The sequence below is a fragment of the Ictalurus furcatus genome, chromosome 26 (genome assembly GCF_023375685.1).
Source record: "Ictalurus furcatus strain D&B chromosome 26, Billie_1.0, whole genome shotgun sequence".
NCBI classification, from domain to species: Eukaryota; Metazoa; Chordata; class Actinopteri; order Siluriformes; family Ictaluridae; genus Ictalurus; species Ictalurus furcatus.
Window position 1 is genome coordinate 16,349,582 of NC_071280.1, and position 27,196 is coordinate 16,376,777.

General features: G+C 38.6%; 2 protein-coding genes across 2 annotated transcripts; one reads left to right on the plus strand and one right to left on the minus strand.

Moving 5' to 3' along the window:
* The first annotated feature begins 860 nt into the window (after nt 1–860).
* On the plus strand, nt 861–9,771 carry LOC128602205 (tetraspanin-1). The gene is made up of 7 exons (XM_053615861.1): nt 861–1,113; nt 4,965–5,180; nt 5,735–5,809; nt 6,769–6,876; nt 7,936–8,067; nt 8,282–8,374; nt 8,629–9,771. The coding sequence occupies exons 1-7, from the start codon at nt 1,057–1,059 to the stop codon at nt 8,674–8,676; spliced, it is 729 nt and encodes a 242-aa protein (XP_053471836.1). The 5' UTR covers nt 861–1,056; the 3' UTR covers nt 8,677–9,771.
* Nucleotides 9,772–19,213: 9,442 nt separating this feature from the next.
* best2 (bestrophin 2) lies at nt 19,214–27,074 on the minus strand. The gene is made up of 9 exons (XM_053616015.1): nt 26,715–27,074; nt 25,485–25,579; nt 25,154–25,387; nt 24,688–24,842; nt 22,713–22,790; nt 22,052–22,204; nt 20,838–20,918; nt 20,353–20,507; nt 19,214–20,217 (listed from the first exon to the last, which is right to left on the minus strand). The coding sequence occupies exons 1-9, from the start codon at nt 26,864–26,866 to the stop codon at nt 19,494–19,496; spliced, it is 1,827 nt and encodes a 608-aa protein (XP_053471990.1). The 5' UTR covers nt 26,867–27,074; the 3' UTR covers nt 19,214–19,493.
* Nucleotides 27,075–27,196: the final 122 nt, after the last annotated feature.

Sequence of the window (27,196 nt, forward strand, 5' to 3'; positions counted from 1 at the left end):
GTCCATCTCAAGTACTCAAATAATTGTAAAGTTGGTTGCTTGGGCGTTTTTAATTTTTCAGATTTCTTTGAGTGATTAACCAATAAACATTTTGTACATTCTTGTTCCTTCTTGTCCTAATGTAACGCTCAAGATTGCTCACAGTTCCACGTTTAGGGTCAATGTATAATGGGAAGGGTCTTAGTCTTAATTTTTTAGGGGGTACTTATTAAGAATAGTGTGCATGCAGATCATTTCAGGGTTTTTTACTTTAAATTTTTATGAGGGCAAGACATTTTTGAAAGCAGCAGTAAATGACGAATGAGCTGTAGACACTTTCACCAAAAAAGAACACCGCAGCTCTGTTTATGAGAACGTCCCACAAGAGTCGAAGCTGTTCGTGGCTTAACACCCTTGTTTTAAGGAAATGACCAGCCTAGCACCAATGACAGCTGCAGAAGGCAGTGCAATAAACTGTCAGATAACTTTTATGTAATATTATGTACAGTGGATCTGTCAGAAGATGTCAGAATGGATGTAAAACCTCAACACACCACATTTGCATTCGCTGTATCGATGGTTGAAGATAAAATGACCAGTGATTATTTTGATATTATAGCCTTTTTGCAAAAATATAAGCACCCTACATGTTAAAACCTGTACTGTTTCAAATAAACCATCATTGTTTATAAAATCAAACGACCGATTTTAAATTCTCCTGCAATACATACTTTTTGTTGCTGTTTTCCAAATCTATATTTATTAATATATAAGCAGGGTTTTGTTGTTTTTAAAAAAATGCTTTAACTGATATAACAACTGAGTACTGTTTGTACTGGATCGTTTTCCATGTTGTCATCTTGACTTTTCTCAAACAGGAAGCAGTGAGGTCGGGGGAAGTATTGCACACTACACGTCTGAGCTTCTTGGTCGTGAGATGAAACCGCACGCATTTTTACGAAGAACTGCAGTAGCTCACTTCCTTTCATAGTCGGACTTGCTGTGTTTTAAACAATAGACATTTTTCCAATTTACATGTAAGAAAAGTGAAGAAAGAAAAAAAAAAACACTGGTAAGATGGCTTGCAAATGGATCCTGAAGGTACTTATGGTCGTCTTCAACTGTGCAATCTTTGTAAGTCACATTTTCTTGAATACAATATATAAAATATGTTTTTTTTTTTTGTTTTTTTTTTTGTTTTTTTTAAAATGGTGATCATTAATACAAATAGTTTTAGTATTTAAGGTGTATTAATATTAGATCAAACCCAAGTGTGTTTATAATTACTATACATTACGAACTGAGACTGTCTGCTGAACGAATATACTGCCCAAGGTCAACCGCAAAGAGTACACTAACAGTGAAACTGAAAAACAAGAGGTTAGGTCACAATTTATCCAAAGCAGATCAAGATTGTTTTTGTCAAATATTAATCAGATAAACCAACATTTATTTTCAGTCATAAGCAGGGGAAACCTTGGTTTGTTTGGGTTTTTTTTTTTTTTAATAAAAGCTACTGAAACATGTAAACAGCTGTTTTTATGGTGTGGTGATAAGAAAGATTTAAAATTTTATCTTCATCTGTGTAATCAATTGCACAAACAGACAACTACATGTGAGTTACATCAGCCGTATTAAATATACCATACGTTTCTTACAGTGGAGACCGAAAATCTGACACCACATTCCAATTATTTTATTTATAACTGGAAATAAACAGCAAAAGAACAACATTAAAACAAAGATTTAAATAAAAAAAAAATTAAAGGAAAGAAAAGCAAATGTTCAATTCAATATTCAAGATTCTGCGTGATTTGTTGGTCACTGTTTAAATTTAAGCAAACTTGTGACACTTGTGAGTCCTTTGTACGAAAGCGCAGATATTTCTTGAGATTGATCGCTTCCACTTAAGAATTCGTTTTGATTGAACATTAATCATCAGGTTTTACACAAGTTTGTGGCGTCCATGCCAGCTGGAGTGCAAACCGTCATTAAAGCAAAAGGGAGACAAACTAGAAACATCTTCTTTAGCGTTCTCATACTTTTGGACCCCACTGTATTCTCCTGAGGGAACACATCAATTATGTCAAATCCTGGAGTCCAACCCTGAGGTGTGCACTGGACTGATGTTCTGCTACACCGTCTCTACACCACCCATCCAGTGCCCATTAAACAGAGGCCATATTGGTCGTGTATCCTGTCTAAAAAAATTAAGATGAAACCTTAGATTCTGTGTGGATTACTGTAAGGTTAATGCTAATACAGAGAACGATGCTTACCTAATCCCAAACCTCCTTGAATCCCTCTCTGGGGCAGCCAGTTCTCCACCTTAACAGTGGTTACTGGCAGGTGACTATGGACCCAGAATGTAAGCCAAAGACTGCCTTCGTCACTCTGTCCGGGTTCTACCAGTTGAATGTCATGCCCTTTAGATTAAAAAAATGCCCAGATGACACTCCAAAGACTGATAGAGATATTCCTTGGAGAGTCACGTGGAAGCATATGCTTCGTCTATATTGATGACATAATCATCCAATCAACCTCCATGGCCGAGAAGTTTCTCACCCTCCCCACCGTTCATCATCAGTTGCAAACAGCTGGCCTGACCATCAACCTGATAAAGAGTAAGTTTTGCCTTCAGGAAATAACTTTCCTCAGTCATGTTCTGTACACCCAAATAAGGTCGAAGCCACCTATCCGTATCCTGTGGCACACCACATCATAGAGGTCCAGTGTTTCCTCGGATTAGCCAGCTGGTACCACCGGTTTGTACCAAACTTCTCCAGGATTGCTGAGTCCATTAATTCTTTGAAAAAAGAAAGGGCCATTCATTTCATTCAATATCACAGTGGTAAAAAGTCTTCTTTCGACAGCTGAAAGCATGCCTCACATCACTTCTCATTCTCGGTCATCCCAAACTCCAACTTCCATTCACTGTGTATACTGGTGCCAGCAACACTGGACTGGGTGTTGTATTGACACAGCAGAAAGACCTGGAGGAGGTGATCGCCTGTGCCAGTAGAACCTTAAACAAAACAGAAACAAATCATTCTGCAAATGAAAAAGAATGCCTTGCAGTAGTATGGGGTCTGGAAAGGTGGTACAATTACCTGGAGCCCAAACTATTCACCATTGTCACAGACTATTCAGCACTGAGTAACCAGCTCCACTACAAACACCACCCGCCTCGTTAAAGTCACCAATTTTGTGATGGAGAACCATAAAAGAAGGCTTCAGTGCTGTGAAAAAGTATTGATTTCATCTACTGAATTCATCTGTTTTTGTGTATATCTCATATGAAGGTTTTAGATCTTCAAACAAAATACATCCTGAGTAAACACAAAATACAGGTTTTTTCTACTGAAGCAAAAAAAGTTATCCAACACCTATCAACAATGTGAAAAACGAATTGCCTCATTACACTTAAAATCTGCAGCAATAACTGCAACCAAACACTTCCATTAACTTGAGGTCAGTCTTTCACTGATTATATCATATTGTCTTGCTGCGTAATCCAGTCGCGCTTGAGTCTCAACTTACGGACTGAAGACCGGACATTCTCCTTTAGGATTTTCTGCCTGAATTATTTAATTCCGTTAATTTTATTTCATTGAACAGCACAGTATGTCTAAAAGTTGAAGATGCTATGTGCTATTTTTTGTGAAAAATCCTGTAGAAGTCCTCTGGTATAAGTCGATCTGCTTTACACGTCCAATTGTTGACGCTGGTTGTATTAGATAAAGACCACTGGTAAACAGCAAGTCTTGCCATAGATTCTCAATCATACTGAGGCCTGGGTTTTAGCTGGTTCTTGGTTTGAAACTACTGTAGTGTAGCTTAGCACAAAAGTAGCTAGCTGAGGGTTACAGCAGCTCAGTGGTTAAGACATTGGACTACTGATCAGAAGGCTGTGAGTTCAAACCCCAGCACTACCAAGCTGTTATTGCTGGGCTACTTGAGCAAGTACCTGACCCTTCAACTAGTCAGATGTATAAATGTAAGTCAGTCTGGATAAGTGTGTCTGCCAAATGCCAAAAAATGTAACAGCTTAGGGTTTTTGTCCTTTTGGAAGTCTCTCGCCCAGTGGAACATGTTTTCTTTTAGGGTTGCCAGTTCCCCAATACTTGCTGTTAAAAAAAAAAAAAAGCATCAACAGAACACGATACTGCCACCATGCTTCGCACTGTGGATGGTGCTTTCTGGGAAATATATACACTACCAGTCAAAAGTTTAGACACACTCGTTCTTTATTTTTATTTTTATCTTTTCCGCATTTTAGAATAATAATAATAATAAAGTCATCAACACTCTGGAGTAACACAAATGTGTCTGTGGGAACTGTGGTGTGATAAAAAAAATCCAAAATAAATCAAAATAATTTTATATTTTAGCATCTTCAAAGTAGACGCCCTTTTGCCTAGAAATGTATTCTTGGCATTTTCTCGCCCGATTTCTTGAGGAATCCCCCTGAGATGTTTTTTAAACAGTATTAAAGGAGTTCCCACCTACCCTGGACACTTATTCGCTGCTTTTCAGAATATTTTGCTCCAAGTCGTCCATTTAAAAATACATTTTTTTGTAAATAAAATGTTAGTTTTCTAATGAAAGAAATGAATACGTTGGCACAATTATATTTTTGTTTACAACACCGATTTCACACATTTAATCATACACCTTCAGATCAAAAGATTTTTAAGATCATGAGAAACATATATATATGTACACACACACACACACACACACACACACACACACACATATGTATCAATATATTTTGTGTAGCTTATGTCAATTTCCATTATCACAATGTTGAGAAAGTAAACTGTAGCTTACTTTTGTTTACATTTACTTGGTGCTTTTTCTGGGTTTTACTCCCTCACCGCTTCCTGTAACTCCACAAATCCCCCAGCTAGAATGACAGCTTCCTATACATCTCCTCTGTTTCACTTCTGTTTTCTCTGTATTTCTCCTCATATGGTCTCCAGTTAGCAGGAGCTGCAATTGTGGTCATCGGAGTTTTGGTCGAAATGAAAAGAAATCATATACTTCGAGTGGTGGAACACGTTAAGGACATTTCCCCCGAGTTAGCACATCTGTCTAATGCTGGCTACCTGCTGATCGCTGTTGGGGCCGTACTCACTTTCATGGGCTTCCTGGGCTGCTGCGGAGCCTGCTGCGACAATAAGTGCATGCTCATGACTGTGAGTGACGTCTGATCTTTGGTTTTAGTCACTCTTTTCCGTGAAAAATCTGCTTCTTACCCCAAATGTAATCAGACAGTCAAGACATGTTTCTTATCTGCTGTTTGGCAGTGGAGTGATGAGGCTAATGAAGCTAACAGGTCTATCTCAGCCACAATCTCTTCATTACATACAAAGCCAATTTTTTTTTACTTCACTGATTTTTATTTTTTTTTTACTTCAAATGACGTCATTGTGTTATGCAACTGAAATTTTAAACGAACAATTCGTAGCTCAAAGCTCAAACTGCACTACGGTAGGACGTAGAACCAGTTGTCCAAGATGGCTGCCCTGATAATATCCCAGTGTTCAGCTACATAGAAAAGCTTTGTTTATTTCTATACATTACATTTTGTTTTTGTGTGACACTAAACATACAACCTCTTGGCCTGTCGATTACATTTGGAGTATGGAACGATTGTTTTTTTTTTGTTCACGAAAGCATTCCTTTAAGAACACATATGCTTCACTGGATCCATTTTGATGTTTATGTCTAATGTGACACGTCCTTACAGTTTTTCGTCATCATCCTCATTTTGTTTGTCGTGGAGGTGGTTTCAGCGGTATACATTCTGCTTTACCAGTCTAAGGTAAGAACAATGATCCTGAATATATAGCAAATTATTGTGTACACATAAGCATGCAGTATGATATGTCCAAGCGGCCAGTTGAAAACTGTATCTAGGTCACGGGTCCCCAGTATCAGTCCCCAGAGGTGTGCTGGACAGATATCCCAGTCTCACCTGTTTACGAAAGAATTCGGACTAATTCCAGGTTATTATTCTTAACTGCACATGTCTACAATATTTCCCAGGTGGCCTTTCTTTATCCAGTGAGCTTCATATCTGACCACCTGCGCTCGCATCTTTTATATTGGGTCCATCGGGATCCCGGGAGATCTCTGGGGATCTACTCTAGACACCTGTACTCTAGACCTTATGCTGTTCCATATAGTTTGTCTTTTTAATAAATGTCATAATTAACTTATAATTTGGGTCCTTTTTTTTGTACAAACGCATGAACATTAGCTGCGATTATGCAACAGAATAACATTGTTATAGCAGGTTCGTTTTTATAAATATATTCATGATATTTCAAGAAATTTCCACTAAGTATCAGTTACTATAAAGCTATATTTAAAAACAAAACAAAACACTTACATGCTTAAAATTCCCCTAGGTGTCCAGACTGGGCAATTTTCCATGATGTCTACTTCCTTCATTTATTATCAATTCAGGTTAATAGTGCTAATTTCACATTTCCAGGCAAAGTGCTGACCTCAGAGTTACCTTTAATGCTTTTTTTACTCTGTGGTTAGTGTTAGACCATGGACAGTTACGAAACTTGAAAGAGCCTCTTAGTAAAGACAGGCGGAAGTGAACTTTTTTTGAATATGAGCAGTTAATTGCCACATACAGTGACAAGCATAACTGACAAAAATGCTAAAAAAGAGTACACCAGGTCAGCTACATATATATATATATATATATAGTAAATGGGAAATGTGTTGTAACAATTAACACGGAAACATCGTTTACTTTTTCCTCAGGTGGGGGAAGTGCTGGGAAAAGTTAGTGAAAAATTTGCCAAGGAGATCAAGGAACAGTACGATACAAACGAAGTCTTCACTAAAACGTGGAATGAGACGATGACTCTGGTACGTTATCAGAATCAACGGGATTACACATGCATTTCAATTGAGGGAGCGCCAACTTTTTACTATTTCACACAGCAACTGTATCTAATATGGATAACCAATTTAATTATGCTACAGTAACAGACCTAAAGCTTGTGTGGTGAGACCCGGGAGGATGATACTATATTAATACTGATTTTAAAATTTCAGGGAATAATTGACAACACCACCCTGGGAATTCCACCCGGGGAAATATTTGATAGAGCACAAACTAGCCCTAGGTCACACAGGTTTATTTCTCCAACGAGGGCAAGAGACATGGGTCCAGTATAAAACTAGAAACACTAGATTTTACATGACCAAAAACATTAACATGTAGAACAATGAAGAAACAAAACACACCAATTTTTGACCATCCGCATAAAAGATTAAGGCCTTAACACTAAAATATAATCATAGATTCTAGAAGAATTAATGCATATAAATACATATATGCCACAGCTGTCAATACATCACAAAACACATTTGACTTTTTTCTATTTATTTATTTATTTATTTATTTATTTATTTTCTGCATCTTTAGCCAATTTGTGGCAGGACAGCTCCCTATTAACTGCTACCTACTTTATATTTATCAAATAAAAATTCTTTATTTTTGCCATTAATTAGGTTTAATGCTTTGGTTCGTTGGAAATGGGTCCAATTTACCGTCAAGTAACCAGAATCAGTGTGTGATCTGAGGCGTTCCTTAACTTTCACACTTCATAATTAGCTTCAGACTTTTAGAGTTTTGGAGTGCTTTTACGTTTACCCAAGTAGCTATTAAATGAGTGTTTTTACTTTTACTTAAGGAAAGGTTTACTTCTACTACCTCTGATTAGTAGCTACATATGGACAAAACTAGTTTCTAATCTGCCTGAATGAGCATGATGTCCCAGGTTAGAGTGCTTCTCTTAATTAAACAGTATTATTGTATTATATAACTGTATTATTGTTGATTCTGAAAATAAGTGCCAGAATTTTAAGGTTTGTGTGTGTGTGTGTGTGTGTGTGTGTGTGTGTGTGTGAATGCTCTCGTAGCTGAAATGCTGTGGATTCAGCAACTACACCGACTTCACTGGCTCTGCATTTGTAAACCGCACCTCACTGTACCCCGAGTTCTGCTGCTCGCCAGCATCTGTACAGTGTGTTGAAGGAACTGCAGCTTCACAGGTACACCTCCTGAGTCCACTCCTGGAGTCTGATCACAAACCTATTCATACTCTATAACCTTTATATTCACCACAAACAATTTCAAGGCTTTTCCTTCTCCTGAATCTGCTGATCTGGTTGAGGGTTAGACCTCTTAATGAGGGAGATATAATTTACGGTGGCAAAACCTATCCATCTTTGTCCTTTTGATATCGTCATGTCATTTCCTTTGCAGCATGTGCCCGGATGTTTGGATGCTGTGGTGAAGCTGGTGAAGAGTAACTCTGCTTTGCTAGGGGCCGTGGCTATTTGTGTCGCTGCTATAGAGGTATTGAAACCATAACACCCACATTGGGCACCTTTCAGATGAATATGTTCACAGAAAACTAATGTACACGACGCTGGATTAGAGACAAATGTAGCACCGTGTCCTTTCCCAAATTTGGCACAAAGCCACATGATGGATGCGACTGCCAGGGTCATTCAACCCAAACATGCCAACTGTCACGGGTCTTACATGGAAATTTGTCTATATATTACGTTTAATGCTTATATTGCGTTTTCTCTCTGTCTTTTTTTTAGGTTGCTGCAATGATCGTGTCCCTGATACTGTATAATAGCAATAATTAAATCTGGAAACCTGCAGGAGTGGTTTTGTTTTTTTTTTTTTTGGACATTTTTTAGTAAAATCTTGTATATTTCATTAATAAATTTGTAAACACAAAATTTATGCAAAAAATAAAAAAAAAAATTTTTTAAATGGGGCAAATACAGTTCTATAGGCCAGTGAATTTTTTGCATAAGTTTTGTGTTTACAAATCTGTTCAGTAATATTGGCACCCTTGGTAAATATGAGCAAAGAAGCCTGTGAAGTATTGTCTTTATTGTTTAACCTTTCGATCTTTTGTTTTTAAAAAAAAATCCACACAAATACTCTGCTCTAGTGGATATCAAACAATTGCAAACAAAACACAGGTTTGTAAAAAAAATCTTTGTTAAATATAGGTCTGCAACAATTGTTGGCACCCCTATGAATTCATATTAGAAAAATATATATATTTTTTCAAGTATATTCTCATTGATATTTGACATTTTTTTAGTACACCTGGGTGACTAGGACTAGTCATTCATAACAATGGGTAAGACCAAGGAATATAGCTGTGATGTGTGGGAAATGGTTATATATATATATATATACATATATATATATGTGTGTGTGTGTGTGTGTGTGTGTGTGTGTGTGTGTGTGTGTACTGTATATTATGTTTCTTCATGTGTACCTTTTTGTTTTAAGCAATTATGTATTATTTTTCTGCTTTTTCATCCCTTCAGTGTTTGCTTTACATGCTAAAATCATGCATGGTCAGTCATTTGAGTGGTGTTCCATTCAAGTTTAGCACCTATTAATCAGGAAGTATACTGTAAGTCTGATCGAGCTGAAGTTAGGTATACTCCATTGCCATGCTAATCTGTAAGTGAACTTCTAATGGTGGCTGGGTTACTTAAGAACATGGCCACCATCAGCCAATCAGCTTTCAGCAGGAATTTCCCTGTATTAACACGAAGCGACCACTAACTGGTTTCATAGGCATGATTTTATCACACTTTACCTTACTTGTGTCATTTCACATCCTGTGCAACAAACAATGGTGAAATGTTACATACATACATATATATATATATATATATATATATATATATATATATATATATATATATATATATATATATATACATATATATGTGTATATATATATATGTGTGTATATGTGTATATATAATATATGTGTGTGTGTGTGTGTGTGTGTGTGTGTGTGCCAGATAATTGTAACATTTAAGAACCTTTTGCATCCACTGCAGATATTGGTCGTCCCCCCCCCCAGCCTGAAAGGCCTGCACAATTATTTCCATATTGCAACATGTTACTTTTTGTTTGCTGCATATTTGTTTATTTTTAAGCTGACTATGGACGTTATTAAAGTTACTGTTATTGACTAAACCATGTTTTATATATTATAATAAAAGATTGGTTTTTGCTATGGCTCTATTGAAGAAAAAAAAATGCATTAAACAAAAATGAAAAAAAAAAAAAAAAGGCTCTTTGGTGAAAAAGGTTCCCGACCCCTGCTTTATTGAGCAGCTATACACAAAAATGACCCAGATTCTTGGCTTTGACCATTTAATAAAACAATTAACAGACCTAGTAAACGTTGCTAGTTAATTAATCCTTTGTGTAAGTTCATTTCAACTGCAGTGATGATTTGGCATAGTGAGTAGTGTTGGTTTGAGTTTCAAGGATTCTTGGTTCAAGCCTCACTTTTGGTTACTTATGTAGCATTTGACTGTTCCTCCAGGGCCTGTGCGGGTTTCCTCCAGGTTCTCCAGTTTTCTCCCACCTCTTGAAAATATGTCACTTAATGGTTTAGCTAATGGTCGGACTTGTGAGACTACCGCGACTCTGACCAGGACAAATATGTTTCTGAAGATGACTAAATAAATTAAGTATTTCACTATGATTCCGATGACCAGACTGAGGTATAAGGAATACTAAAACCTAAGGTTTGAGCAATGGGCTACTCAGTAGTGGTTTTTGGATGAATCCCTTAGAAGAGAAACTTGTAATGAAATATAGTGTTCATCAAATTTCCATGATATCAGTGTTAAGATGTGCATTTAATAAAACATGCAGTGAACAACTCTGTTCCACACGTCGTTGGCAGCCATGAAAGAAGTGGAGCTTCCCCATGTACTGTACTAAATCTTAATTTAACCCCCGAGACTTACAGACATAGATCTTTTAAAATAGACTGGATTCTGAAAGCTTATTTTTAAGTATGCATAAATAACATTTTGGCATGCATACTTAAGATTCTAGTAGGTTTTTTTTTTTTGTTAGTATGCATACTTAAGATTCTAGTAGTTTTTGTTAGTATGCATACTTAAGATTCTAGTAGTTTTTTTGGATTATAGTAGTTTTTTTGTAAGTATGCATACTTAAAATTCTAGTAGTTTTTGTTAGTATGCATACTTAAGATTCTAGTAGTTTTTGTTAGTATGCATACTTAAGATTCTAGTAGTTTTTTTTGGATTATAGTAGTTTTTTTGTAAGTATGCATACTTAAAATTCTAGTAGTTTTTGTTAGTATGCATACTTAAGATTCTAGTAGTTTTTTTTGGATTATAGTAGTTTTTTTTGTAAGTATGCATACTTAAAATTCTAGTAGTTTTTGTAAGTATGCATACTTAAGATTCTAGTAGTTTTTGTTAGTATGCATACTTAAGATTCTAGTAGTTTTTGTTAGTATGCATACTTAAGATTCTAGTAGTTTTTTTTGTTAGTATGCATACTTAAGATTCTAGTAGTTTTTTTTGTAAGTATGCATACTTAAAATTCTAGTAGTTTTTTGTAAGTATGCATACTTAAGATTCTAGTAGTTTTTTTGGATTCTAGTAGTTTTTTTTGTAAGTATGCATACTTAAGGTTCTAGTAGTTTTTTTGGATTCTAGTAGTTTTTTTTTTTTGTAAGTATGCATACTTAAGATTCTAGTAGTTTTTTGTAAGTATGCATACTTAAGATTCTAGTAGTTTTTTTGGATTCTAGTAGTTTTTTTTGTAAGTATGCATACTTAAGGTTCTAGTAGTTTTTTTTGGATTCTAGTAGGTTTTTTTTTTTGTAAGAATGCATACTTAAGATTCTAGTAGATTTTTTGTTAGTATGCATACTTAAGATTCTAGTAGGTTTTTTTTGTTAGTATGCATACTTAAGATTCTAGTAGTTTTTTTGGATTATAGTAGTTTTTTTTTGTAAGTATGCATACTTAAAATTCTAGTAGTTTTTGTAAGTATGCATACTTAAGATTCTAGTAGTTTTTGTTAGTATGCATACTTAAGATTCTAGTAGTTTTTTTGTAAGTATGCATACTTAAAATTCTAGTAGTTTTTTTATAAGTATGCATGCTTTAGATTCTAGTAGCTTTTTTGGATTCTAGTAGTTTTTTTTGTAAGTATGCATACTTAAGGTTCTAGTAGTTTTTTGTTAGTATTTGTATATATTTTTTGTACCATGTACGTTTTATGTTTCTATGCTTAAACACTTCTATGTATTAGTAGATCAGGGTTAAATGTTGGGTAAGTTAGTGTTTTTTACAGGCTGAAATTAGAAATAAAGATGCAATTTGTGAAGAGTTTCATTCGTTGCTGGATTAGCACACACGGTCCACCTAAGAGACTGTTCAGTGACAATGGTGGAGAGTTGAACAACGAGGAAATAAGGGCCATGGCAGAAAAGTTGAACATTGAGGTAAAGACCACAGCAGCATATAGTCCCTGAAGCAAATGGTCTTTTAGAGAGACACAATCAGACCCTCACAGAAATACTGATGAAAGTTTAAAAAAAAAAAAAAAAGACAATAAATGTGACTGGAAAACTGCCCTAGATTGGGCATTGATGGCAAAAAAGTCCATGCACAATGTATATGGATTTAGCTATCAACTTGTGTTTGGATAAAATCCAAATCTACCATCAATCTACCAAATCTACCAAGAGTTGTTATGGCAGTCACATGTCAGAAGGTGAACTCCATAGATATCAAAGCAGCTTTTCTACAGGTAAGAGAGTTGATTAGAAATGTCTACATTTACCCTCCTCCAGAAACGCAGTGCAAAGGAACCCTGTGGAAGTCGAACAAATATGTGTATGGTTTGGTAGATGCCTCTCTGTACTGGTACAACAAGCTCAAAGATACTATGCAGCAGCTGGGAGGTCACGTGTCACCGGTTGACCCTGCAGTGTTCTCCTGGCTGAATGATGGTGGTGAGTTGACTGGTTTCTTGCCTCTCACAGTGATGATTTTTTTTTGTGGGGTGGTTCTAAAACATTTTCCTCTTTGGACATCCCACACTGGAAAACTGCTTTCCAAGATGGACATGAAGAGCACAACAGCTTCAGTTATGTACAGTAGGAATGGAAATCCCTTCTGGAAATGGAGAGATACATGTACACCAAAGCACATATATAAAGAGTCTTCAGCCCAATGTTATAGATCCGGACAGAGCTGTGCAACGTAAGGCTCCACTGACAGACCGTGAGACTGACATGCTGAGGTCTAAGATCTCGCAAACAAGCTTATCAGAAAACTAAAGTCAGGGGAAGTGACTCTAAAATTTCAGAACCTGGGAAAAGACAGCTCCTGAAACTGGGAAATCTTCCAGATGGTGGTACTCAAGGCCATCTAATCTTGTCGATGGGAGAAGATGGAAAATTCTCACCTATCTCTCGGCAGTCTAGGAGAATCAGAAGAGTTGGCAGGAGAAACTTTGGCGCTTGCTGATGACATTGATAATGGGATCTGTTTTTCTGCACTCTACTCAGAAATAAAAACAGGCGACAGCAACAGATTGAGCAATTTGCCAATTATTTGTGTAACTGACAATCATTAGCACCGCCCAACAGGAAGTCTGCCATTTTGGATTTTGTGAAAAGTGCAATTGGTGAACTTTTACATTTTTGATATCTCGAACGGTTTGTCTTATAATACTTCAAGAATTGTAACAACGTTCATTTACAGGAAGTGAGGCTATATCTCAGCAACGACCGTGAATATTTTAGAACAGTTCTGAATATCAAAGGAACTCTGATATTCAAACCCATTGTGTGAAAATGTGTGGAACTACAAATCATTCTTCAATCCCTTTGCCTATTATTATGGCTCTGCTTTCCTGTCACTTCTTATGAAATAATCACGCGTCTGTGAATGTGCGGCTCACCGAGTCTGGGTGCTTGGCCCCCCCAAAAGATGCTGCTCGCAGCTTTAATTTACCGCAAGACTCGTCTGTTCTGATACTTTTGCTCGCCTAAAAATCAGGTGGTCTGATACAAAAGGTTCTATGTTTTATATTGTTGAACACATCTAGGTGTAAATACCAGGAAATAAAACGCTGGAATCCTAAACTCTCGTCTCATCTCCGTCTTTTCATCTCAAAACCATATGTGTTTGGTGTACAGCACAAACAAATAAATTGGCCTTGCCGTTCCAGTTGTTTCATAGGGAACGGTGTGTGCTGCCCTAGCAAGTATGCAATTATACAATCCAATCATGTGGCTTGGCTTAAAACCATTCATGGCTTAACACGCTAGCTTTAGAGACATAACAAGCCTAGCACTGATGAAAGCTGCACAAAGCAGTGCAATAAACGGACAGGTAATGCTGCACACGAAAGTTTTTTTAAAAAAAAAAAGAGAAAGGTTTTATTTAATAACTTAATAAAGTTGCCAGTCGTTGCTTTCATCTTTCTCAGTCTTTCATCGCCGTCTAACGTATCATTTAACCGCTCTAACGTCTAAACAGAACAAATATTATGCGCAGTTGATGGATTTACATGATCCCAAGGTTTGGATTCAACGAACTGTTGATGATAAAATGCTGAGTGTTTACTCAATTACATGCATGTTCACAGCCTTCCTTTATGAAATAATAGCCCATTTGTGAAAATATAAGCACCCTACACGTTTAAAATGAGGAGCATGGCTCATGTTTTGTAAAAATCTGCATGATTCAAATTGAATTATCACTGCTTATGAAATAAAATATTTTGTCCTGTTTTCCAAATCTAATTTTATGAATATATCTATATATATATATATTTTTTTTTACACGCTTAACTGGTTTAAAATCTGAGTACTGCTTGTATTGTATTGTCTTCTATGGTGTAATCTTGACTATAATATGGAAGGATTGAGCTCAGGGGAACTAGATTATTTTACCGGTCTGATCTTCTTGGTTGTGCAAACGCAGAACCTTTGACACAGCAAACATTTTACGATGAACTGGGGTAGCTTATTTCCTTTCACAGTTGGGTTTGCATTGTGCGTTTGAAACAACAGACAGTTTTGTGATGGAAATTTTGACGGTTACTCTGCAAGCAGTTTGTGTTCATTCCTAATTCCTCATTTCTTACTTTGCAACACATGCTTTTTTTTTTTTTTTAAGCACTTATTTTTCTACAATGCCAACTGGAGCTGATACACTTCCACAACATGGTGAAAAGTGGTATCTGCAGGATTTAGCATGCTTCCCTATCTCGTATATTTTACCGCAATCCATCAAAGCCCACTTAACACCAAACAGATATTTTGTATGCAGTTCTTTTTTTTTTTTTTTTTTTTTTTTAGACCAAAACCATTTCTTTCAATTTAGTTAATTTGAAGAAGCCTTTATGGGTGTTCTTACCGCCATGGGCAGACCCTCAGCAAACCACACAAACTAGTTATTATAAGCAAAATCTCTTACCTTTTATAGATGGCCACCTGTCCATGCAGTTTGTCTGCATGAGTCTTCCACCCTCTTGGCTCCTTTCCAATCCTGCCAACACCACCAATTTTATGTCGTGGAATCTCTTCAGCAAAAAGGTAAAAACTTCTCAGAGGCTTGGGGTCTTGATGTCAAAAGGTAGACTTTTATTGTTCAAACAAAAAGTCGAGTTGATCTGCTGAAGATCTGAGGGAAGCTGTCGCTGACAAGAGTTACACAAGTTCATAGGGAGGTCAGAAACGGCCTCATTTCGAGTGAGGTGTGGTTAGAAATTGACTCGTGTGTACCTTTTTGCACGTACATGCTTGCTATATAAAAAAAAAACCCTGAGAACTCTGCTCGGGACTCCTGAGACTTGTGTATGTGAGACCTTTCTGCAGGAAGCAATAAAACCTCCTGCCTGTTCCAAGGCTGCTGCATGCACTGTTTATTTTCGAGAATTTTCCAGAACAGTTTGTTAAATTTACACTTGGTTTTCAGGAGAACTAAAAAAAAAAAACAAAAAAAAACCCACTGGTAAGATGACTTGCAAAGGGATCCTGAAGAAACTAATGTTCTGTCGAGCCACACATGATTTTATAGAGATGCCGGTGATCCTGACCCTTTCTGCTCTCCGGACCTGCCTGATCCGTTCGGATGCCCTACCTCTGGATGGAGCGCTCATCAACTGGAGGCTACAGATGTGAGATTGACGAGGACGGTACCGCTTGAAGTACCATAGAAATGGTTTTGGACCTCAATTCCACATGGACGTTCTCGCTGTGGTTGCTGGGACTACAGTTCCTGCGATGGCCCCGGGACTGTGATTACAACATACAGTTTTACTCTCAGGTCTCCTTTAGTGAACAGTGGACTAGTTCAACAAACAGACTTCATATAAAAACCATACTGAACTTTCTTTTACTTTCACACTATCCGGTGTGACCCAGATGAGGACGGGTTCCCTTCTGAGTCCGGTTCCTCTCAAGCTTTCTTCCTCTTAACATCTCAGGGAGTTTTTCCTCACCACCGTCGCCACCGTCTCGCTCAATAGGGATAAATTCACACACTTAAAATCTCCATCCTGTGTTTATATATTTCTGTAAAGCTGCTTCGAGACACAACGTCCATTGTTAAACGCGCTCTACAAATAAAACTAAAATAAAATGAAATCAAATTAATACAATGCAGAAAACGTTGATTTTTGTTGTTGTTGAACGATGATCATTAATACAGATATATAGTATTAACAGTTTTAGTGTTTAAAGTGTATTAATATTAAGATCAGGCCCAAGTGTGTTTATAATTACTGTACATTAAGAAGTGAGACTGTCTGTTTGATGAATGTACTGTCCAAGGTAAACCGCAGAGAGTACTCCAACAATAAAACAAATCTGTAAAAAGTTGAATCCTACACCACATTTTCTCCAAAGCAGGAAAAGATTTGTTTTTGTCAAATATTAAAACAGATAAACCGACATCTATTTTCAGTCACAGTCAGGGATTAGAATGAACAAAGCTTCTGAAACCTTGGTTTATGTGAACAGCTGTTTTTATGGTGTGCTCCTGAGAAAGATCGCTAATTTAACTTTGTGAACAATACATGTAAGTGTTTCCGTGTACTCAATCACACAGACATATAGCCACAAGCTAGTTACACTAACGGGACTAAATATACCAATATATACATTTCTTAGCGTACAAGGAAATCTCTTTTCTTACGATATACATTTCTTATAGTACGGTCCAAAAGAGACGGCATTCCAGTTCTTTTATTTATAACTGGAAATATTGGATCTTGAAATTTTTGTCCGTTTTTCCAGGCCAGATTGATGAAGCTCTATCGTATTAGATTGAGAGCATTGGTGAACGGTCTTGCCACCTATGATTCTCAATCGTAGGTCTGGGATTTGACTGGTTCTTAGGCAGCTTAGGCAGTATGCTTAGGGTTGTTGTCCCGTTGGAAGTCTTGTCCAGCGGAACAGATTTTCTTCTAGGATTGCCCTGTATTTGACTTCATCTTGTCCTTAATCCTGCGCAGTTTCCGAATACCTGCTGATGAAGAGCATCCACAGAACATGATGCTACCACCACCATGCTTCGCAGTGCGGATGGTGTTTTCTGGGCGATTAGGAGCGCTGGGTTTATGATAAATGTAGCACTCAAGTTCCATTATTGTTTCATCAGACTGGAGAACATTTTTCAACACATTTGCTCAACCTCTCCATACAGGATGTCATACGGCTCGTCACACTTCCATGGAGTCCAGCTTTGTGTCCAGGCTGTAAACAGATACTTCCATCTGAACTGTGGAGATCTCGAGCAGCTTCAGGGTTTTCCTTGGCACCTTGGTTGCTTCTCTAACTGACACTGATACTCCTGCTCCTTACGTAGTAACGGACATTTGACATACAGCCTTCTCATAACGGGGTTCATTTTGATCTGTGGGAAGTTTTTTTCAATATGGAATATTGTTTGTCGTGGAGGTGGTTGCAGCAGTATACATTCTGCTCTACCAGAATATGATCCTGAATATATAGTAGATTATTGTGTACACTTAAGCATCCAGTTGCAAACTGTATCTAGATGACTGCTCTCTAGTATCCATCCCCAGAGGTGTGCTGGACAGATTTTAATCCCAGTCTCACCTGCTTACGAAAGAATTCTGACCAATACCAAGTTGTTATTTTCAGCTGTACAATTTCAAGGCTTTTCGTTCTCCTGAATCTTCTGATCTGGTTCAGGGTTAGACCTCTTAATGAGGGTGATATAATTTATGGTGGCAAAACCTTTTCCTTTGCAGCGTGTGGGCAGCTGTTTCGATGCTGTGGTGAACGTGGTGAAGAGTAACTCTGCTTTGCCAGGGGCCGTGGCTATTTGTGTCGCTGCTATAGAAACCATAACACGCTGATTGGGCACATTTTCGGATTAATATATTCACAGAAAACAAATGTACACGACGTTGGATTAGAGACAAATGTAGCACTGGGTACTTTCCCAAATTTGGCGCAAAGCCACATGATGTACGCGACTGCCAGGGGTATTTCTGAACTCCCATGGTCATCCGGCCCAAACGTGGATATTTGTCTACGTATTACGTTTAATGCTTATATTGTGTTTTGTCTCTCTTTTTATGGGTTGCTGCGATGATCGTGTCCATGATACTGTACAAGATTTAAACCTGCAGGTGTAACACTGAGACCGCTCACATCTCACAGGATACAATAACACAGTCTGAAATTACACTGGTACAAAATTATACATATTCTGTCCCACATTATAAACTATGTGTACAGAGTCAGAGTCGTTTTTTTATGCATTTTGTAATCCTGTATGTTTCTTCAATGACTTGAATTGTGAATGCAACCACAATATGTATGCAAGAAAATGGGGGCCAATACATTTCTATAGGAATAAAGGTTTTATATTTTATATACGTATAGCTTCATGTTTGTTGACGTGTACCTTTTTGTTGTTCGTAATTCCGTATTTATTTTTCTGTTTGTTTTACAGGCAGAAATCATTTAAACATAAAGCTGAAACGAACGTGCGCCGATTCAAACAGCCTTGTTTGTCAATAAACTTTTCCATATGGATGCACGTAATGCCTCGAGAGCCATTTATTACAGTTGTGATTACATAACAAAAAAGAAAACAGCTGAAAATCTTACTGGAAGCTACGGGCCAGAGTTATTGCATCATAAAATGTAAGAGCCAATCATGTTTCAGTATGCAAATGCAAGCTGTGAGGCAACTCCAGTTTAGCAGGAGAAGGGGATTCGTGGCAAACTCCTAAAACACTGGTTCGATGAGGAAAAACCTGTTAATGTTGTGACTGCACAAAAGAATGCAAATTGTGGTTTATTTTCGTGAAATCAGATATTTATTACTGAATACAGAAAATACGTGTGTGTATTGGGTGACTTTACATACAAACATAAAATTAAAAACATTTTTCTTTAAATTTTCTTTTTTTTTGTTACAGTATACTAAATACTTATAATTCGAATAATACTTTGCTATAATTTTGCGATAACTCCGTGATCATTATCTGATTAAATTAATGTGTTTAGGAAAAAATTAACCTGTAGCAGTCCTATACTGTGTTCCATCCCATCCATTTTATAACCTGAAGCAAAAGGTGAAACGTCGCTCTGTCATTCCTCAGCCTTGTCGGACAAACAGTTAACCTCTGAGCCCACGCTGATGCTGCGCTGGCGCTGTTTGTGTTCCTCAGCAGCCCGTTGTGGCGCTTCAGGAAATGTCGGAACGGTCAAGAGCGTCATACCTGACAGCGCATTATCATTGGTCGACTGTGGGGTCATGACCTGGTCTCCGATTGGCTGGAAGGAGAAGAAGTCTGGTGTGCTGCGGTTGGTGTTGGTTGAAGGTGGAAGCCTTGGCTTCATTTCCTGCTTCAGCACTTGTGTTAAAGGTGGAGGTATCTCCAGCATCGTCAATTCTTTCTCATTCTTATCTTTCTTCAACCCGTCTTCCACACGTCCGCCGTTCGGGTTAAAATCCTGTGCCGAGAGAGGAGTGTGCGTCTTGGAGGTTTCTCCACAGATGCAAATGGTGCTCTGGGTGTCGTTTCCTAAACCTGACGGCAGCGATCCTCCCGCACCCTCGTTCCGCCCGACGTACCTTTCCCCCTCCACCTCCTCCCCGTCAGAGTAGGAGGTGTCGGGGTTGACCGAACGCATCAATCGCTGCAGCTGAGTAGAGGTTCTGCAGAAGGCTCCGCCCACAATGCTGGTGGCAGAAGGGGCGGAGCTAAGGAGTCGGTTGAACAGAGCGAGGTTGTGATTGCGCGTCGCGGATTCTTCCAGGTTCTCATCAATTTCTTCCAGAGGCTGGAAATGCATCTCTTCCTTAGAAATTCTGGATTTTAGAAAAAGTGGTTTTATGCAACTGTCTGGAATTAAATGTAAATTTAAAAAAAACTAGACTACCAAAAACTAGGTACTGAAAAAGCTTTCAATGTGTGTGTGTGTGTGTGTGTCGTGAGACACCTACGCCATGTCGAAGGTGGAGCCCTGGAAGGAGGGTTTGCGGAGGACGAACAGCGTGGCGGCGGTGTAAGGCGGCCGAGGGTTTGAATCGTTCCAGTAGCGATCCCTCTCCATTTTGGGTAAATCCCCATACATTTCATCTACTGCCATCATCGATACCTTGAAAGTGAAGTACAACACACATTTGATATTCTGTATAATATAGCTATTACAGACACTGAACATATACGCAACATTAAACACCTCTTACACAGAGCTTCTTAACGATGCACTAATTATCTAGAGATCTGCCTGAAATGTAATGATCAGTATTATAAAACATCGATGCAGCGACATTCCTCTGAGACGTTTCTTCAAAGAAACAGATCTGGCAGACTGAGTTGCAACAAATACATGAGTGAATGAATGAAGTGGGAAGTGAATAAATGAGTGAAGAAAAGAATGAGATGATGGATGGATGGAGGGATGGACGGATGACTTTAGACACACCTGGAAGTTCCTGTCTATGAGCCAGTTGGTTTCGAAATCATCATCATCCTCACCAAACGGGTTGATCAGCTGTTCGGCTACCTACATTTACAAAGAGATACGACACAGCACGCGCGCACACACACACACACACACAACAGAAAGACTTTAAAGATGAAATGACAGAATTTTGTATAAGAAATAATATTTGCAGATTTCTAGAACATAAGAGTGACATAAAAGACATTTAACAAAAAGTGTGTTAGTTCCCTTAAGTTCACTTGATTAGAAAATTTATTCCAAACTGGAAAAGAATCATAGTTTTCATAGGTACGGTTGAGCTGAGATCATAATTTTATTTATTTACGTTGTGTGAGAGTTCTTCATGAGTTCCTTGTTTGTCCTGAGCGGTTAAACTGCCCACCGTTCTTCAGAAGAAATCCTCCAGGTCCTGCACATTCTTTACTTTTCCAGCATCCTCTGCATATTCGAGCCCTTTCCTTTCAACAGTGACTATACGATTTCGAGATCCATCTTTTCACACCGGGGACGACCGAGGGACTCGTACGCGACTATTACAAAAGGCGCAAACGTTCACTGATGCGCAGGTAAGCAACACGATACATTAAGAGTCGGGGGGTGTAAACTTTTGAACAGGATGATCGGTGTAAATTGTTATTACTTTATTTGAAGATCTTCATTTTTTTCCATTTAGTACCGCCCTCCAGAAGCTACAGAAGATATTTACATGTTTCCCAGAAGACAGAAATAATCAACAATTAGTCTTCTGTCCTCAACGCTTTCATGTAAATTCGGAAATTTTGAAGCAACAGCTTGACCTTGTAGCACGGACACTTACTGAAACTTTACGTAAGCTCTTTACGTAAGCTAAGATCTCCTTACAGAAAGCTTAGCCCGAGCAACGCTTAGAAATTTTTCATTGCTAAGTAACAACACTTTTTTTTTTTTTTTAATTTATTTTTAAAAACCCTGTTTTTTCATGAGACTTAAAGTGCATACAATGCCACACAAAATCGTCGTGTTAGCTGTTACTATAGCGACGAGCTCATATTAGAACTAGCGCATTAATATAAACCTGTGAGTCACAAAACTTCTGACCAATCAAAGTCGACCATTCGACGCTGCTGTGGTGTAATAAATATTAATTAAGCAGCTGGTTTACTCGAAAAGACCGTCGAGAGAGTTGTTTCGTGGGCCGACGCCCTGTTCCTGACCTTGAGCCAGCCTGCGTAGAAGAAGAACTGGAGAAGGGTGAAGATGGGGACGTAGAGGTCGAGGTCGTGACCCGGGTAACCCTGACTCGGGTCCAGAAACTGCCGGCCAATCAGACACACCAGGAAGAAGCTGTACACCGCTAATGTCACCACCTGAGATGGAGGGAAGAGTGCTTCACTTTTATATTGAATTTTATAAGAAGGACACAAACATACAAGACAAGACTGTCACATATCCGTGGTACTTTAACAAAACAAATCTCTTTCTTTGTTTAACGTTGTGTTAAAACTATTAAACTGACTAATTGGAAACTTTTAAGTGCTTGACTCTTGCTGTTATGTCAGTGACTGACGATTAATATGCGCTTCTGCTTTTAAAAAGGATTGTAAATAGTACATGCTTTTGCCTGTTTTTTGATTAATTATGTCAATTTACTGATGATTAAGAATATTTTTAATTGTAATAATTAACATTAATAATGGAAGTTTAATTAACTGGACATCAGCCCGTACTCATAATCCGCGATCACACGAGATTTAATTAGACAAATTAGCAGGTTAAACAAAGCAAGCAAAATTTACACTTCATATTAGAATATTAAATTACACTCCACTATTTTTCCTCACCAGCATGCATACACACACACACACTCTCTCTTACCTGTGTGTAAACAAGCGGCACGCTGATCATGTCATAGTGGAAGAGCATACTACATTTCTCTCTGAACTGATTCAGCTCCTACAAAACACAAAGAAGTGTCAGGCCAAGCACGAATAACTGTCATACTGTATTATCATCATTTTTGGATTTGATTTCATCATAAATCTACAAATCACCGACGAGATCTTATACAACCCCAATTGCCAAAAAAAAGTTGGGACGCTGTGTAAAATGTAAATAGAAACAGAATGCAATGATTTGCAGATGTGATAAACCCGTACGTTATTCACAATGGAACATAGAAAACATATCAAAGGTTTAAAGTGAGGAAATGTGACGCTTTAAGGAAGAAAAATAAGGTCATTTTGAATTTCATGTGTTTTCATGTGAATTGTACTAAGACACTTGGTCCAGCTTGGTTGAAAGATTATTGATACATTTATTAATAACGATGCAGTGAATATCTGATTCCCAAAGGATATATGTTAAAAAAATTTTTAAAAAGCTATATGTTAAAGGCAGAGGAGCGTTTGGTTTTCGACTCGTGCCAATTCGTGCGGAATTTGAACCGAGGGGAGAAGAGAGAGAGAGAAAAAAGGAAGCATTCATTATTAGCTTAGAGAAGACTGAGACAAAACCAGAGCGAGAACGGTTCCCCTCTCGGGATGGAGCCTTACTGTCACGCAAGCACAGCTACAAAAATAGGCTTATATTTGTTTTATTTCACACACGAGGGAAACCTGTCGTCACGAAGCACATGAATGTTACAAGCCCAATTCCAAAAATGCTGGGACGCTGTGTAACATGGAAATAGAAACAGAATGCAATGATTTGCAGACGTGATAAACCCGTACGTTATTCACAATAGAACATGGAAAACATATCGAATGTTTAGAGTGAGGAGATGTAACGCATTGATACGGAAAAAAAATAAGGTCATTCTCAATTCGATGGCCGCAACACGTCTGAAAAAAGTTGGGACGGGGGTAATAAAAGGCTGGAAAAGTAAGCGTTAGTAAGAAGAAACAGCTGGAGGTTAATTGGGAACAGGTCAGTAAGATGATCGGGTATAAAAGGAGAATGTCAGAGAGGCGGAGTCTCTCAGAAGTAAAGATGGGCAGAGGTTCACCAATCTGCGAAAAACTGCGTCTACAATTTGTGGAACAATTTCAGAATAATGTTCCGCAACGTAAAATTGCGAACACTATGAATGTCTCATCACCTACAGTACATAATATCATCAAAAGATCCTGAGAAGCTGGAGAAATCTCTGTGCACAAGGGAGGAGGGTGAAAACCAATACTGCATGCCGGTGATCTTCGGGTCCTCAGGCGGCACTGCGTTAAAAACAGGCCTGATTCTGTAATGGAAATCACTGCATGGGTTCAGAAACACCTCCAGAACTCACTGTCTGTGAACACAGTTCACCGTGACATCCACAAACGCTGCTTAAAGCTCTATCACGCAAAGAAGAAGCCATATGTGAACATGATCCAGAAACGTCGCCGTCTTCTCTGGGACAAAGCTCATTTAAAATGGACCGAGGCGACGTGTCTGTAGTCAGACGAATCCAAATCTGAAATTGTTTTTGGAAACCATGGACGCCGCGTCCTCTAAACTAAAGAGGACTAAAGAGGAGAGGGACCGTCCGGCTTTTAATCAGCACTCAGTTCAAAAGCCTGCATCCCTATACCCTCAGAGATGCAGGCTTTAAATCAAAATCTGATCTTTATCTCTGAACTAAAGCTTTTCATTGTGATTAGAAAGGCTTCATGAAAAATGACCCACAATTTATTACAAGAACATTTTAGCGATGGTGCTTCATTTCTGTTAAAACCACGACCCAGTTCTCTAGGCTAGTTATATTTGAATCAGGTGAACCCGTTATGCTTCTATATCTCTGAGCACAAAGTGTATAGTAGTGTGTTGAACCATGGGCGATCATATTGTAAGAGTAAACGATTGAAATGATTACCTCCATCAGCAGTTTATAAGTGTTATTGTCTTTGATTCGGCCTTCACATCGAGCCACGGCGGCCAGATTAGCGAACCACACACACGGGATCCAGTATTTATTATAGGGAGACTGCAGACTCTCAAACCTCTTCCTCTCTTGCCGGGTCATAAATCCTACAGAGAGTGAGAGAGATTCCAAACTTTTATGTCCAAAGTTCAGCACAGTTTGAGGAATTATCCTGCCTCAACAGGGTTATTGGGTAATAGGTACAATGTAGCAGAAACATTAATAGATGACAGATTTTTGAAAAAAATCTGAGTGCAATTATAAAACTATATATTTTGAGCACCAGAAACATTTGAAGAGCTCTTTGAGTTCATACCCACGATCACAAACACCAGAAAGTGAATCCTTGCTAAGAGTTTACTCCTGCTTTAATCTTACATGTATTAACAGACCCATCATCGACATATTTCAGGCTTACCTGCCTCTACCACGTGGTCCACGGTGGGAAAGCGCTTGAAGACGGCGGTGCTGACGGAGCGCAGGATGAGCAGAGCAGACAGACTGGTGTAGCGCATGAGTGTACGCCGCAGCAGCCTTCCACGCTCATCCCCGCCCTGCACACCGCCCGAGAGCACGCACATCACCCGGTCCGGCAACGGGATCGACGTGTACTGACTCCACCAGCGGTTCACTATCACCGTCACGTAGAAACCTGCACGGATTTACATCATGGATGTGTAGAAATACAGATTGCCTCACTACGTAAGTTTCTATAGTGTATAAGAATGTAAATAAATCAATACTGATACCCAAGACAAAAGACATTGGGATGAGGCTGGCGTAATGGTTGCAGTAAATTGAGAGTTTTTCGAAGTGTCTCTTCTGCTGATCCACAAGAAGGAATCTGGAAAAGTTACTGTACATGTGAGTGAACTGAACCAGTAGAGTAAACGGTACCGTGTCAACAAAGTTGCTTTGCCAACCATGCTGTCCCAAATACCTAAAAAACTCTATCCCAAATTCCCAACCATGCGGTCCCAAATTCTCAAACACCGTCTCAAATTCCCAACCATGCTGTCCCAAATTCCCAACCAGGGTTCTAATTTCCCAAACACTGTCTCAAATTCCCAACCATGCTGTCCCAAATTCCCAACCAGGGTTCTAATTTCCCCAAACACTGTCCCAAATTCTCAAACACCGTCTCAAATTCCCAACCATGCGGTCCCAAATTCTCAAACACCGTCTCAAATTCCCAACCATGCGGTCCCAAATTCTCAAACACTGTCCCAAATTCCCAACCATGCTGTCCCAAATTCCCAACCAGGGTTCTAATTTCCCCAAACACTGTCCCAAATTCCCAACCATGCTGTCCCAAATTCCCAACCAGGGTTCTAATTTCCCCAAACACTGTCCCAAATTCTCAAACACAGTCTCAAATTCCCAACCATGCGGTCCCAAATTCTCAAACACCGTCTCAAATTCCCAACCATACTGTCCCAAATTCTCAAACACTGTCCCAAATTCCCAACCAGGGTTCTAATTTCCCAAACACTGTCTCAAATTCCCAACCATGCTGTCCCAAATTCTCAAACACTGTCCCAAATTCCCAACCAGGGTTCTAATTTCCCCAAACACTGTCCCAAATTCTCAAACACTGTCTCAAATTCCCAACCATGCTATCCCAAATTCCCAACCAGGGTTCTAATTTCCCAAACACTGTCCCAAATTCCCAATCATGCTGTCCCAAATTCCCAAACACTGCTTCAAATTCCCAACTATGCTGTCCCAAATTACCAAACACGGTCTCAAATTCCCAACCATGTTGTCCCAAATTCCCAAACACGGTCTCAAATTCCCAACTATGCTGTCCCAAATTACCAAACACTCTATTCTATATTCCCAAACAGTGTCTCAAATTCCCAAACACTCCACCAAAATTCCCACGCTATACCGATGGTTTTTCGTCAGTCTTGACAAAAATGGTAATTCCTGCTTCTATAGAGCATGATAAAAATATTTTTCCTTAGTAGGTTACTCACCTGTATGTGATGCTGATGGCAGTATACATGGCGAAAAAAGCCAGAAACTCCTTGTAGAGAACTTTATAGATGCTCCCCTTCCAGGCCAGCAGAAGCTTGGAGAAGCCGCAGAAGCGAGCGTTCGCCACACGTGCCGTGTACGTCACCGTCATCTGAGGGTTCACAGCTTCCTACTGGGGTTCTGCTAGGAACCCTGTCTGAAATGCGAACGCTGTTCGGTAGGGTTCTACATCCAGGTTTGATGGGTTTCCTCCGAGACTGCAGAACCCTTAACCTCAGTGTCTGATCTATCAAAAATCCATCGGATATATATTCTGAGAACAAGAAATCACACAAAGAAAGTGGATGTGCACGTCGCTTCAGCTGTTTCAGGCTACAGTCAAATTATGTTTTCTATATTTTATTTTATTTTATAGCCCTGACCTAAGCGAAGAACAACACTTCTGATTGGCTTTCAGAGCTCAGTCTATCCAGGAGCTCTG